At 42.6% G+C, this 14,296-nt stretch overlaps 1 protein-coding gene across 1 annotated transcript in view; it reads right to left on the bottom strand.

Annotated features, from left to right (window-relative positions):
• Nucleotides 1-2,986: 2,986 nt before the first annotated feature.
• The window catches only part of LOC311233750 (heat shock 70 kDa protein 4-like), a 44,992-nt gene continuing 33,682 nt past the window's right edge, over nucleotides 2,987-14,296 (bottom strand). Inside the window, exons 13-19 of the mRNA XM_084320757.1 lie at nucleotides 13,526-13,609; nucleotides 12,335-12,490; nucleotides 8,987-9,112; nucleotides 7,441-7,548; nucleotides 6,612-6,731; nucleotides 5,186-5,347; nucleotides 2,987-4,497 (exon numbers count right to left, since the gene is read on the bottom strand). Coding sequence (XP_084176883.1) covers nucleotides 4,297-4,497; nucleotides 5,186-5,347; nucleotides 6,612-6,731; nucleotides 7,441-7,548; nucleotides 8,987-9,112; nucleotides 12,335-12,490; nucleotides 13,526-13,609 — 957 coding nt within the window. The 3' untranslated portion in view covers nucleotides 2,987-4,296. The remainder of the gene's footprint in view (nucleotides 4,498-5,185; nucleotides 5,348-6,611; nucleotides 6,732-7,440; nucleotides 7,549-8,986; nucleotides 9,113-12,334; nucleotides 12,491-13,525; nucleotides 13,610-14,296) is intronic.

Below are 14,296 nucleotides of genomic sequence, written 5' to 3'. Positions count from 1 at the left end.
CTGAGGTACCTTTTCCTTATTGACCACCACACCTCTCACCCCACTAGCCCCTCCCACCTGTGTGCCCCAGCTCAGAGGACTCCCTAATGCTTGGAATACCACACGGTAACCCCAGCAGCGTGTGTTCCCGTGCCACCTCCTCAAATGCCACAGCGTCCTGAGCAGCAGACACCCTGGGCTTCAGTGACACATATGACCTCAGGGGCATATTATGCACATACAGATGAGGAAGAGGCCTGAGCACTTCTTAACCCTTTCACTGCGACAATACACAGAAGGTTAACCCTTTACTATCACACAACCGACGGTCGCCGTCGGTTGTGTGATAATAAAGGGTTAACCTTCTGTCGTGTGGCAGTGAAAGGGTTAACCGGCTGTTGTGTGGCAGTGAAAGGGTTAACCTTCTGTGTATTGTCACGGTGAAAGGGTTAACCGTTTTGGTATCGAGGCAGTGAAAGGCCTAAAGAGGAATTTAACGGGAAAAACAATGCTGATTAATTATGCACATAATCTCATGCGTATCTCAGAACAGATAAATTTGCACACATTCATTTGACGGTTGTTGAGAGTTCATGAGTTTGAAAATGTCTTTCAGTGATGTCATCGGAAGACACTGAATCCTTGTGATGTGTTAATTACAGCTCAATAAAATTATGAAAAAAAAACAAAAAAATCCCTCCAGAAATATTTAAACTAATCTATGAATTGGGCTTACAACCTGTTTAAGAAACACTGGTCCAAAGAAATGTTGGCACTACTTCACAAGTTTCACAATTAAAGCTAGCATGGTGGCAAGTTACAAATACAGTGTTATAATGGCTTTTGAGGGGTTTAAATATAACTTTTAAACCTGCTTGATCTGAATTCAAAATGTAAAGTGTATCTCCCCTTCTCATCCCCAGAAATAGAATAAATAACTCTTAGGTTTCATGCCCTGGCCTGAGCTAAAACAGACAGATATATAAGCCTTAACTAATTCCAGGATTAGGCATTTGAGGGTGGGAAGGCCTTGTTTATACTGCCTGCTAAGACAAACACTTGCATACTAACCCACTTCTTTCCCCCTGTGGCAGGTATCCGACCCTACAGGTGTGTGCTACTGCTATGTGAGAAGGCCTTCAAGCAGCGCTGTTCCTGGAGGAAGGAGTCCCACATGAGGGAGATTCATGGCGTCCATCAGCGGCATTTACATTTAGCTGACACTTTTATTATGGTGTCATACCCACCAAAATGGCATGTTCAACACAAGGCAAGGCAAGAAAGAGCTACTGTAAATTTGAATTCGATTTCTAGTAATACTGGATAGTCTAATGTTGACACTTGCAACAACAACTTCTCCCAAATCAATTTTTTTTTCATGAGATATACATTCTGGGGCTTCTCCATAGACATTGCATATGGAAAGATGGTACAATGGGATTTTCGTACAGGGGAATGTTCTGTGTATACAGTCAGATCTAGCTCTTAAAAATCAAACCTCTACTGCAAGGGCGCAGTATCGTTTGGGGCATGATTAACGCAGTAGCAGAGCAGCGCTTAGAGTCCTGACTGAGAGCTGCACCTGTATGGATATATTTTCTGTTTCACAACTGAGAATATCATTAGAGTTCATGCAAACTCAAACATTAGTGACATTATTTCTTACATAAGTATTCAGTATTACTTTACTGTATATAGTTGGACATTAATGGCATTATTTGTACATAAGTATTGAGTATTACTTTACTGTCCCGCAAAAACAGCATGCTGTCCGACATTTGGATCATATTGGTTTGGTCACCCTAGTGGCACTGCTGCGTCCAACTCTCTCAGGAGGTGGAGTCATTTATGTCAACATAAAGTATGTTAATGATATAGAGAGAATACAGGGGAAAAGCACAATGTAAAAGGCTTATGTTGCCACACAACCTGTGCTGTTGTCACCTGTAACACATTGATCTACATTGTATGGGCCAGACTTGTCGGGAAGTGCATGTTCATTTTTGAGTACAGTACAATTTAAAAGATTGTTTTTGAGATAAAGGTATATTTGACAGACTCCATCTAAAGCACTCCAGCATTGTGGAATGTATTTGTTATGAAGATTGAACATTGATTAATGTAATCCATTGTATTTGACTGATTACCTTTATCTGTAATCCCAAACCCTCACTCGCAGCATTTGTAATAGATTAGTTATTGTAATATGTGACTGTTACTATACCTTACTCCCAAACCCTTAAATAAAACAAAAACAATGGACCTATGTATATGTGGACAATAGAATTGATATGGCTACTATGGAAGCCAGCAACTCAAAACCATCTGTACCCTATGACGTTTCTCAGAGTAGTAAACATTCTTTCAGTAGGGTAACAGTAGGCCATTGTTGACATAATACTCACTGCAGCCTATATTCAAGGATTCCAAAAGGCAAATCAAAGTATGATATTTGGATCTCTGGTGAATCACCTGGCTTGAACAAAGTACAGAGCCCACTCACTTGCCACTCTGGTTCCAGGAAGTCCATTTGAACATAAATGTTTGATTTAGATTTGTTGAAGGGCAATGCGATTTTTGGAAGTTTCTTAATTAACCAACTGAAGTCTTATTTTACTCGAGTGTTTATATAAACATGAACTCAAACGCTCTTTACTTAACTGTCCAGTTAACTAGAGAATGAGAACATCTCTCCATTACTATCTTTATTTTTGGTGGTGATGCTACTGGACATTAAATGGACTCAACTATCAATAGTTAATAAACCTTTTCAACTGAGAGCGACCGTAAAAGCTTTGCTAAAAAAATGCGAGGCATGCAGTTTGGAGGAGACACGTTCATTGAAAAGAGAGAAAAGGCTTCTAATGTGATCACAGCCCAAAAGTATTTGTTCAACATCATGCCCTCATGTCGTTATGAGGCTTCCATCTTTGATGCGTTCATCTCTGAAGCTAGATGGATTGGATTCCTGGTGGCTGGCTAATTTAAGAAAAATGTATGACTTGAATACATGTCTCAAAAACCCTTTTATTAGTAAGTAAGCAGTACTTGCAGGCATAGCAAATAAATGTAGAAGAGTAAAAACTGTATTCCCACATTACAGGTCAAAATTATATACTTTTAATAAGCCATAATGTCCTACAGACCTTTTCAAACATGACGATATAAACATCCTAAATGGGCCAAAGCTGTTGCTCTAGCAACCAAATTCTTCTGAAAAGGTCAGACAATTTGGTGCATTTATCTAGCAATGGGGTGACACATCGGTACCAAAAGATGACTGCCTCATGCCTGGGATAGAACACGTTTAATGTTGCATGTGGTAGATGTACATGTAGCTCCAGAGCGGGGGGGGTTAACAGAATACCATGTCAGACTGCATGCATTCCCAAGTCTCATGTTCTCAAGATACCAAATATATACCATATTTATTTTTGCTTTATTATTATCTTTCCTTTAGCGACGTGGTTAACAAACAGCAGCACATGAAGGCATTTGTTTGTTGGACCAGCGATCACACCGTTAAAAGTAGAAAAACAATACAAGGCTATATACCAGAGAACAAGCCACAGATTGTTGCTTTGCAATTGAGAAAAAGCCAAAACAAATAATGCAGGACAGTAAAGTTATTGTATCTAGTGTCAACATACATACAGTACATTTAAATTGTGCGAAAACTCTTTTTAATGTTTGAAATCCCAAGCCTTTTCATTTCTCTTTGAGCTACATAGAATAGTGAAACAACTGCACAATTTAAGCCATGTACAACGGGGAACAATCCTACACCATCCTATTTAAACCTTTTAAACTATTTAAACCCTTGCCGTTCACCATTCAGGACATAATTGAACACTTTCATTTTTAACAGTGCTGTGTTGTTTTTGTCCATTCGTGGTTTTCCTCATGACGTCTTTGCTTACGGTTGATAAGAGTTAGACGTTCTTGGCGGAAAGGATGCCGAGGAGATGCTGGAAGTAACTATAGTCTATAAAAAGGGGCATAAGAGCGACACACAAGCAGTTTCCATCCCAAACACAGTCTTTATACCATAAACTAGCCTGCTCAATATTAATAATATTTTTTAATTCTTCCCAACAGCAAAGAAAAGTTGACAAACGACATGCCGAAGGCCGATTGATGAATAGCATTTATAGGGAATGATCCCGTACGCGTCTTTCAAAAAGAGAGGCTACTGTATCATCAAGTACAATCTTAGAAGGATGAAGAGTCGAGGACCACCGGGAGGAGGGATGAAGGAGGAGAGAAAGGAAGATGAAATGCCGGGGAGAGGGAGGGAGGGGGGGTAAACGTCAACAGTTAGTCAATGTCCATCTCCGGGATCTTCTTGTTGGCCGTCTCTGGCTCCGTGCCCGTGGATGCGCTCTCGTCTGGGCTGCACGGCTGGCCCTCCTCGCCCTCCTGGCCGTTCACTGTCCCATTCTCAGGCTTCTCCTCCTTCGGCGGCTCCACCCTAGGCTTGGGTTTGGACACCACGGGGTTGCAGGCCGAGTACAGCTCCTGGACAGCAGAGTAAATAAAGTTACCCTTCTTTCTTCTCGTGGGATATTTATTTAATTGACGATAGACGATGGTCTTCTGCCACCACCGCCTTTAATGTTCCATGTTTTCCGCTGTGTCATTTACGTAATTTTTCCTTCGTGTTTTTAGGGAGTGTTCTTGTTCAAGCCCATCCATTTTCTAAGCTCTCCTGTAGGCCCCTCCTTGACAAAAGACAATCTTAGTAGACCAATCGTCGTAGGACTTTAATCGACCCCTTTATTTAATAGACAAATCTGTATAATCTTGTTTCCTGCATTCAATCTTGCAGTTACCCCTTTAAATGTAGTTCTTAACATTACTCATTACTTAACATGACTCATTCAGCATAGATGACTATCTTTAACCCCGCTTTCCACTTTACATTTAAAAAATCCAGGCCAACCATCTTGACTTCATGACCATATATTTGACCTTGCTCTTAGCCTGGATCTCAAACTATCTGACTTCATGACCATATCTTTTACCTTGCTCTTAGCCTGGATCTCAAACTATCTGACTTTATCTTTTACCTTGCTTTTAGCCTGGATCTCAAACTATCTGACTTTATCTTTTACCTTGCTTTTAGCCTGAACTATCCGACTTCATGACCATATCTTTTACCTTGCTCTTAGCCTGAACTATCCGACTTCATGACCATATCTTTTACCTTGCTCTTAGCCAGGATCTCTGCGACGTTGACCACAGGCTCCAGAGTAAGATCCTGCTTGCTCTGTTGGTTCATCTTGCTGTTCATCCAGACCATGGCGTCGTTCACCTGCTTGTCCACCCTGGTGACCTCCAACTCATCCAGGTGATCATACTGCTCATCCTAGTGCAACGAAGGATGGGGACGTTTTAAAAAGCAAAATACACGAAGTTCAGAATTCTGGAAGCGTAGCCCAATTTCCTACTTCAGTGCTTCTGTTGGTCAATAGGCTCAATTCATGCTGTTCATCCAGGGGACATTATTGTCTTCGGGCCAGTTAGCTTTTACAGTGAGAGCTTCCCAGACTTGGAACACACTTCCAGTACATGTGTGACATAATGCCAGCCATCACTCCTTCAGACCTCATCTTAAAACCTGGCTCAAAAGCAACCAGGTTTGTAATGATACCTAGCCGAGCCTATACCTGTCCTCTACATGTCTCCTGTGTCCTCTACATGTCTCCTCTGTCCTCTACATGCCTCCTCTGTCCTCTACATGTCTCCTCTGTCCTCTACATGTCTCCTGTGTCCTCTACATGTCTCCTCCTGGCCTCTACATGTCTCCTCTGTCCTCTACATGTCTCCTGTGTCCTCTACATGTCGCCTCCTGTCCTCTACATGTCTCCTCTGTCTGTCCTCTACTGCCTGCTGTGTTTGTCAGGACATCGTCTTGTCTGACTAATCTGTACTGCATTGATACCCATTTATAATTTATATAGCTTATGTCTTGTTGTCGTGCATAACTGTCTTGTCTGCTAATGCTGTATGTCTTGTTGTGCATAACTGTCTTGTCTGCTAATGCTGTATGTCTTGTTGTGCATAACTGTCTTGTCTGCTAATGCTGTATGTCTTGTTGTGCATAACTGTCTTGTCTGCTAATGCTGTATGTCTTGTTGTGCATAACTGTCTTGTCTGCTAATGCTGTATGTCTTATGGCGTTTCATGATTCCTGTGGGTTCGAGAGTTGCTTCATTGTACACAGTTACAGTGCATGGCTGTGGCAGTGTTGAATAAACCCAAAAGTATAAGTTAGGCTAATGTTACCTATCCGCTTCCATTCATTTGTGCTAAGCTAGGCTAGCTCGCAGCTGGATAACTTTCTGATGAACACACAGAGGAAATTGGTGTCTATCTTCTTGTCTGACATTTCCCATAATGTTGGTGTGTTCCTTTAACAAGGGGGAATAAGCAGGAAGGTTTTAATATTTGAGTCGTCTTGGCCAGCGAGCCAAACATAGAGGGGAGTGTTTAAAAGACTGAGATGTAGACACTTTGACAAATTCTATGCATGGATGTTACATTTGATAAGCTTTACATTGTGTTTGAGGAACACAACATAAACTAACCCGTCTATGTTTGTAATAAGTCATAACTGAATGTTATGTTACCTTTGTTTTATAAGCTTCAATGATCTTCATGAACATTTGGATGTGTTTGCCAAGCTTGTCGAATGCTTTGGGTCTCTCCTCTGCCTCCATGTACCTCTCCTGAATAGGCTGGCCCAGTGTCTGTAGCAGGGGAGCACATTACATTTAGTCATTCAAAAAATAAATACACAAATGAAATCAAATAAAACATATATAAAGAAACTCTTGTGTTCATGCCTTAAAACTATAGTTAGTTATTACAGCACTACCTCGTCTTATAGGGAGGTGTAGTCTGACGTCACTTTAGTTTCCTGCGCGGTCCACCCGTATAGGGATTTATCATTGGGAAAATGTATTATCGGCTATTGTAATAATTCTGCCTAATGAACATTGGCAAGCCTTCCATTTTTGCACAAAATGAGTTCCCTTCTATCACTAACTTTATTGTTTAAGCCTTTTTGGTTGAAATAAAATTATACGTAATTATTTAACGATTCATTGCGAATCGTCTCATGTTGAGCTATAGATTGTGGATGAATACACACAGAAAGGTACACCATGCCAATGTTCATGCTTTATTTGTCTCCAATGTGTCCATTGGAAATACATTGCAATTTCAAGCGAGGTGGACCGGGCGGAAACAACAATGACGTAACCACTACACCTCCCTATAGGGACTGCTAGCATATTGTTTTCATTGAGCTTTAATTAACATAACACAAGGATTCAGGATGACATCATTGGTGGCCACATTCAAACTAGTTTACTCTCAATGCCAAGTGTCAAACTAAATTAATGTGTGCAAAACTGTTGAATCGTAAAAAAACATGATATTCATTCAAAGGGTTACCCTCAGCTCAGCCAGCTTGTCAATGTAGACTTGTTTCTGTTGGTCCTCTCCGTCTTCATACAGCCAGTTCTCGGTGTCCTCCAGCCTTAATGAGAATGTGTCTCTGTCCTGTGTTTTGTGGGAAAGGCAACAGATGTTTCAGAATTAGAAATCAGGTTTATTGCCATGTGTGGTGCATAAGTTGGTGCATACAATAACCAGACGGAAAAGTAAGAAAGTAGAACTGTGAACAAGTGCTGCACGTCAAACAAGTACTACAGTAAAAAATAATAGAATGAGAATAGAAATATTTACAAGAGTGAATTTTTTTTCAAGATATCTTTTCCTTTTCCTTTCTCACATTAAAGTGAAAAAGCGGTACAGAGTGTGCAGGAGTGTGCAAGACATTGATCAGGGAATGTGCAAAGGGTCAGCTGTGAAGAGTGTCCATGTACTGTTACTTGTAGTGTCTACGGGTGGAGGGGATAACGATAATGACCGTGAGGTTTTGGTTGCGATGGACCGTAGCCTCCTGCCTGAGGGGAGTGTTTCAAAGAGTTTGGCACAAGAGTTTTCACCTACACGTTGTGTTGTGGGCTCATACAAAATGACATGCATTTGATTAAAGATGCATTCACTTCCGTCTGTGTTGAGTGCATCAGGCTATGGTCAGGCTATGGTTGACTGACGATACATTTTATTTTTAAACTTCTTAGGAAAGATTTTCTACTCTAAATCGAAAAAAGACTTGTCAAAGTACATTTTGATTGTTCCAGCCTGAAGGGACCGATTCATTCTCATACTTTTACACATTACTTGTTTTCACATTCAAATGAAAGATGATCTATCCATGATCCTGATTTAGGTGCTACATAGTGTTTTGTGTTTCGAGATAAAACTATTGTGGAAATCCACAGATAAAATGACATATTTTTTTTATCCTCTTTTTCTCCGCCTGATTTTTCTATTTTCCTCCCCATCCCAATTTAGTCGGTATGCCAATCCCCCCCCCCTCCCCTACCTGGTTGTTGTGCGCATGTTCCTCCTACTGGTCGGTACAAGGGAACCCTGAAGTCCACCACATGCTTCCTCCGACACATGTGGAGACAGCCAGCGGCTCTCTTCTCACCTGGCAGCGAGGACTCTCATTGGTGAAGCGTAACGCGTGGGAGGTCACGCTGCCTTCACCATTTCCTGCCTTTCGCTGAGCAGGCGCCCAGACCTGACCTGCAGGCGTCACTGTCCACAACGCCAGATTACCACCCACGACTCCCCTCCCGCTAACTCAGCCAAACGAGTTAGTATGACGACCGGCCCAAACCGCAGGCAATGCTGACTCCTGGAGTCGAGACCGCAGCCTCTTGCATTGGTGACGAGCGCAATCTCCGCTACGCCATCCGACTGCTCATGTTTCTTTTTTAAGTTCAATAAATGCATGATGTTGTTTCCAAAGTCAATGAGTAACTGTGTTAAATAATCATATATAATCTCAATATTGACCAAAACAATGGTGTTTATGATTTTTGCCATAATGGAGCAGCCCTAACCCAGAGTGATCTCTACTCACAGCTTCGCTGACGAACTTCTCCAGGGCGCTGTGCAGTTTGTTCCTCATGTCGTACACGTACTCCTCCACGTTGTTCTTAGCATCGTTCCTCTCCTTCTCCAGTTTGTCCTGCATTATCATCTTACCCTGGAATACGTTACAAACATGGACATTACACATTAGTCAACATAAACGTATGCAATACACACAATCATCGCAACATGGCTTTTAACCCTTGTGTGGCGTTCGCATTGTTGCTACTCAGGTCTGGTGGACGCACAACTTTATTGGGATTTTAAAACAATGAAGCCATAACAATTCATGTAAAAACAAATGTTAACTTTATCTCAATTACAAGCAATCTAGACAGCATATATGGTTAATATTAGCCATTTAGTGGGAAGGGATGCGTCTATGCTTTTACCAACAAGTTCGTGTTTCCGGGTTCCCGTTTTGCGCTCTGATTGGCCACTGACCTAAGCTAGTACGCCCCCATCGCTATGAGCGTAGCAGGATGCTGAAATGCAAATGCGTATCACAGTACTGCCTCCAGGAACAGCTGTTTCCATGTGACTTTATGTGCGGGCTCGCTCTGAGGGAAGGAGGCCGTTCATATTCATTTCTACATTTTCTACATAATATCCCAGCGTTTCAACCAGCTGCACATTATACTCACATTATGTGCTCATTAGAAGAAAAAAATCGTTCATATTCATTTCTACATTTTCTACATAATATCCCAGTGTTTCAACCAGCTGCACATTATACTCACATTATGTGCTCATTAAATTTACGCATATTGGTCAGGAAATGGCGAAACGCTAACGTTATAAAATACCCTGACATTGGGTAGAAATGTAGACGGGTGACCTATAGACGGGTCTGGGAGAGAGATGCGCGGGGGGGGGGGGGGGGGGGGGGGGCTGCCTCGCGCTGACGCTGCCCGCCTCGAGGTGCACACAAGCGGCCGCGCGTCTCACATCACCAGCCACACCTGAACGAATCTATCCCCCCCAAATCGGCAGCCCCTCTCGGCTAGAGACATTCGCCCCATATATTGTGCCATGCAGTGCATGTGTGCACTACCTACTATCTGTTGATACAATTATATAGAAAACGATATATTGTATATAATATATTTTAGGCAGTTTCGTAGCATGAATTGCATTTCGCTGTAGACCGCAGCAGCTGGTGATAGAAATCTAGCGAGGTCCTGGCTGTTGTGGTTTTACAACATTACCATAGTGAAATTTGAATATAGCGTGTGTATATCAGATTATATCAGGTATCATGGCTGAGCGGTTTAGGCCCATATCAGGCTGCTGGTTGGTTGTGGTGTGTGGACGTCCATCGCAGACGTCTTGGTGGGCAAACAACCGGTGATAGTGATCAACCAGCAGGTGAATGTTTTGCGTCACCTCGGTTGGCAGGACGCGCCAGGGGAATACTATGAATAGAGCGGACCGTGCGTTCGTTTATGTTTGAGATTAAATGTTTGCGGACGTTAGAAAACAGTAAACAAGAGGTACTGTTTAGCAAAGGAAAATTACATCACAACTCCTGGAGTCCCATATGTCTGTCATGACTATTATTCTACCGTTTGTTCAAGTTGGGCAATTTTTCCGCTCTCCCTTTCATTATTGTTGTAGCGTTGCTGCATTTTAAGAACAACCAGGCTGACATTAGCAGCAGCGTCCATCAACGACCACAAATACAGGACAAGCTCACATAAAGAAGGCTGCACCAAGTTCATGTTCAGGAGTGATTAAGATAATTATCTGATGATGCTTTAGCCGACACAATTACAGGCTACAGGATGTGTGCCCCTGCACCTCGAGACCGGACGTTACCGGACGCCACAGAAGAGGAGTGGATCTGTATTTACTGTGGTATCGATATTGAGAATGAGTTTCATTTTATTGTCCACTATACTATGAGTTGCATAAAAAGTTATTTGACAGGTGTAAAAACCTTGAGTTAATGTGGTTTAGTGATGCAGATAGACTAAAATGGATTTTGCACTTGCTGAATATTTAGAGAAAGCTTGGGATAAACGCACGAAAATAACATTTAATGTGATGTATTTTGGCCTCTGATGGTGTGCACGGTGTAGCTTAGAAACCATGGGAAGTGATTGTTATGTTCATGTTCATATTGTTGTTTTTGGTGTCTTATAATCCCGTAAGGCAGCGGTTCCCAAACTTTTTTGGCCGTGCACCCCCTGTCACCTCCCGACCTAGCTGACGCACCCCCCAATGGGTTTCCGTTAGAAAACATTGTTGCTGGTCTCTGTGCACAGATGAAGCACACCTGTGTCAGACACGCCCGAGACATTATTGTTTATTATTATTATTAAAACGTACGTTTTTTATTAAAACGTTTCTTGAATTTCATGATTTACACAGTGAAAATCCCCATTTGAAATAATGTATATTAGTTATATTTATTAGTAAAATAACACCATAGCACCGCCATTAGCCTTTTCATGTCACGCACCACCTAGAGGGCGCTCGCGCACCACAAGGGGTGCGCGCACCACAGTTTGGGAACCACTGCCGTAAGGGATGGGTGGTCGACTCGTCAGACATGACACGAAACTAAAATGTCATTCATTCATACAATAAATTAAAACTAATAAGAATATGAGAATCTTTTAACACTAGAAGCACCAAAGTCCTAAGCCACTGGGCGTTGAGATAAAAACTTTTAATTAGCCTCCTCTTGCACAATCAATCCAACAGTCTCCTCCTTTAATGACATTTCCTAAAGATATTACATGCATTTAAAAGTCAGTGCAGTTCTAAATAGTTAGACATGTTTACCGTCTTTATGTCACTCAAACACCCTTTCCTCTGTCACTGTGCATTTGGTACCTAGCGGTGTGAATGGCTTTCCTCCAGTGCGCCGATCTGGCCATGAATTAAATCCACTCACTTAATATGATGTTGACACTAGTGTGACGAAGAGGAGGAGGGTGTCTTCAAAACAAAGATGACCTCGCACTGAAGGAAATCCAACGTTTGGTTGAAAAACATTCAAGAGGTAACGTTGAAAGTAAACGGTGTTCACTAGCAGCGAACGCACCTCTGGATAATACAATCAATAGAGGGATACCTAAACAATGAGCCTAAACAATGCAATGTGTTTTGGCTCGTCACTAGAGCAATGGTTTAGTAGTGAGTCACGTTAACCCTTTCACGGCGACAATACAGAAGGTTAACCCTTTACGTAAAGGGTTAACCTTCTATAGTGTGGCAGTGAAAGGGTTAACTAAAAGTGACACCAGACTGAAAAGCCAACCAGAATGTTCCACTGATAAAGTGAGTGCAGCCCTTCAAGTGTTTGTTTTCTTTCTTTTAGGAACATTACCTCGTTCTCCACAAACAGATTGAGCGTGTCATCGGCCAGCTGCCAGTGCAGATTGTTCTCTATGGGCAGCTCCACCGTCTTCGTCTTCACTTTGGGCTTCTTTGCTTGCGGTGGCTGGTCCGTCTTCTTCTCCTGTTTACCGTCGTCGGCTGTCGTCTGCAGAGAGGAGGAGGATGGACATTATTTCATCTCAATACCCATTCACCGGAGGTTTACTGTACTAGTGGAAGGTTGAGAACCTTTATGTGGGAGTTGCTGTTAATTCATCATCTGTGCAATTAAGGATACAATGTGTCTGAATGGATTTAGTTAAAGGTCCCATGTCTTATAAATTGCCGTTTCCAGTGTTTAGCATTGTTTTCTAGCAATGTGGGGTTGTATCAATGGGGTCTGTGTCTATAATTCTCATTTTGGCTCATCAGTCCAGTCTCGATGTCACGAGATCCTCCCCCACTGAACTAAGCCATTCTGATTAGACTGTTTTGCTGACGTGAATAAGGCACTGATCTGCATATCTCAGCCCGTTTGTAGTCACCGCCCACAATCAACAATTCGCTCAACAACAGAGCGAGTGGAAATACTGACACTTCCTCAAACGGGTTGATGTGGCACGGGTGCCGACAGAGAGAGCAGAGAACGAGACAGAGAGATAGAGAAGGAGACTATGCGACAGAGAGAGAGAGAGCAGAGAACGAGCGAGAGAAAGGGAGAAAGGGAGAGAGGGAGAGAGAGAGGGACACAGAGCATTTACACACACTCCCGTCGGGAGTTTGTGTAAATGCTCCATGTCCCCGTCTCTCTCTCTCTCCCTTTCTCGCTCACTCGTTCTCTGCTCACTCTCTGTCGGATAGTCTCCCTCTCTATCTCTCTCTCTCTGTCTGCCAGTGCAGACTGTGGGTGACTGTCACTCAAAGCGCTTTGCGAGTATGGGCGGAGCCCAGCCCAAAACAGCTTGAAATCTGGTGGAAAAATGCTGCTTTAGAGTACTTGATTAGAAATACAAAACAATGATTTTTTTGAAGAAATGCCTTACAGATGTGTTCCATAGACTCACAAAAATTGTGTAAAATTGCCCAAATAGTGAAAGGAATAACAAAACATGAGACATTTAAATTCAGACTGAATTGCTTTGATTATAGTTATAAAAAAGATGACGGACTGGTTGTATAGTTGATGTATTTCATCACTTACCTCCATCTCTTCCGTCTCTGACTTCTTGTCTGCATTCTTGTCGCCCTGGGCTTTAAGTTCTTCCTGGTCCACCTGCATTTTATTCTGACAAGAGGGAGGGAGCAGAGATTAGATAAGAGTCAAATGCATTGTCATTATACAGCACAAGTACAGTACAATGAAATTGACTGGATTGGCATCCAACCAGAGTGCAAATGTAACAATAAAGTGCAATAGTGAAGTGCAATAGTGCACGCCACCATGTCCCCCCCTCCACCCCCACTCCACTCTCTGTGCCGAAGACTTTGCGATTTTCATCAAGAAAAAAGTGGAGAGCATCCGCAGCTGCTTCTCCCAACCCCCACCTGTTCCAAATACAGACGCTGAGGTCTTGACACTGGTAACATCGAACCGTCCCACTACATGCCAGCTGGACCCGATACCCTCCCCACTCCTCCAGACCATAGCACCAAACATCCTCCCATTCCTAACGGCAACCACCAACTCCTCCCTCAGGTGATTCCCACCTCCCTAAAACAAGCCAGAGTGACACCCCTCATAAAAAAATCAACCATGAACCCGACCGCCATAGACAACTATCGTGTCTCTCTTCTCTTCTTCCTTTCTAAATCACTTGAACGTGCTGTATCCAACCAACTTACTGAATATCTCTTACAGAATGACCTCCTAGACCCTAATCAGGCAGGCTTCAGGACTGGTCACTCCACAGAGACGGCCCTCATAGCGGTCACAGAGGCTCTTCACTTAGCAAAAGCAAAGGCCCTCTCCTCT

The sequence above is a fragment of the Notolepis coatsorum genome (assembly GCF_963971535.1).
Source record: "Notolepis coatsorum genome assembly, chromosome: 8".
NCBI lineage: Eukaryota > Metazoa > Chordata > Actinopteri > Aulopiformes > Paralepididae > Notolepis > Notolepis coatsorum.
This window is presented reverse-complemented; position numbering and strand designations above follow the sequence as displayed.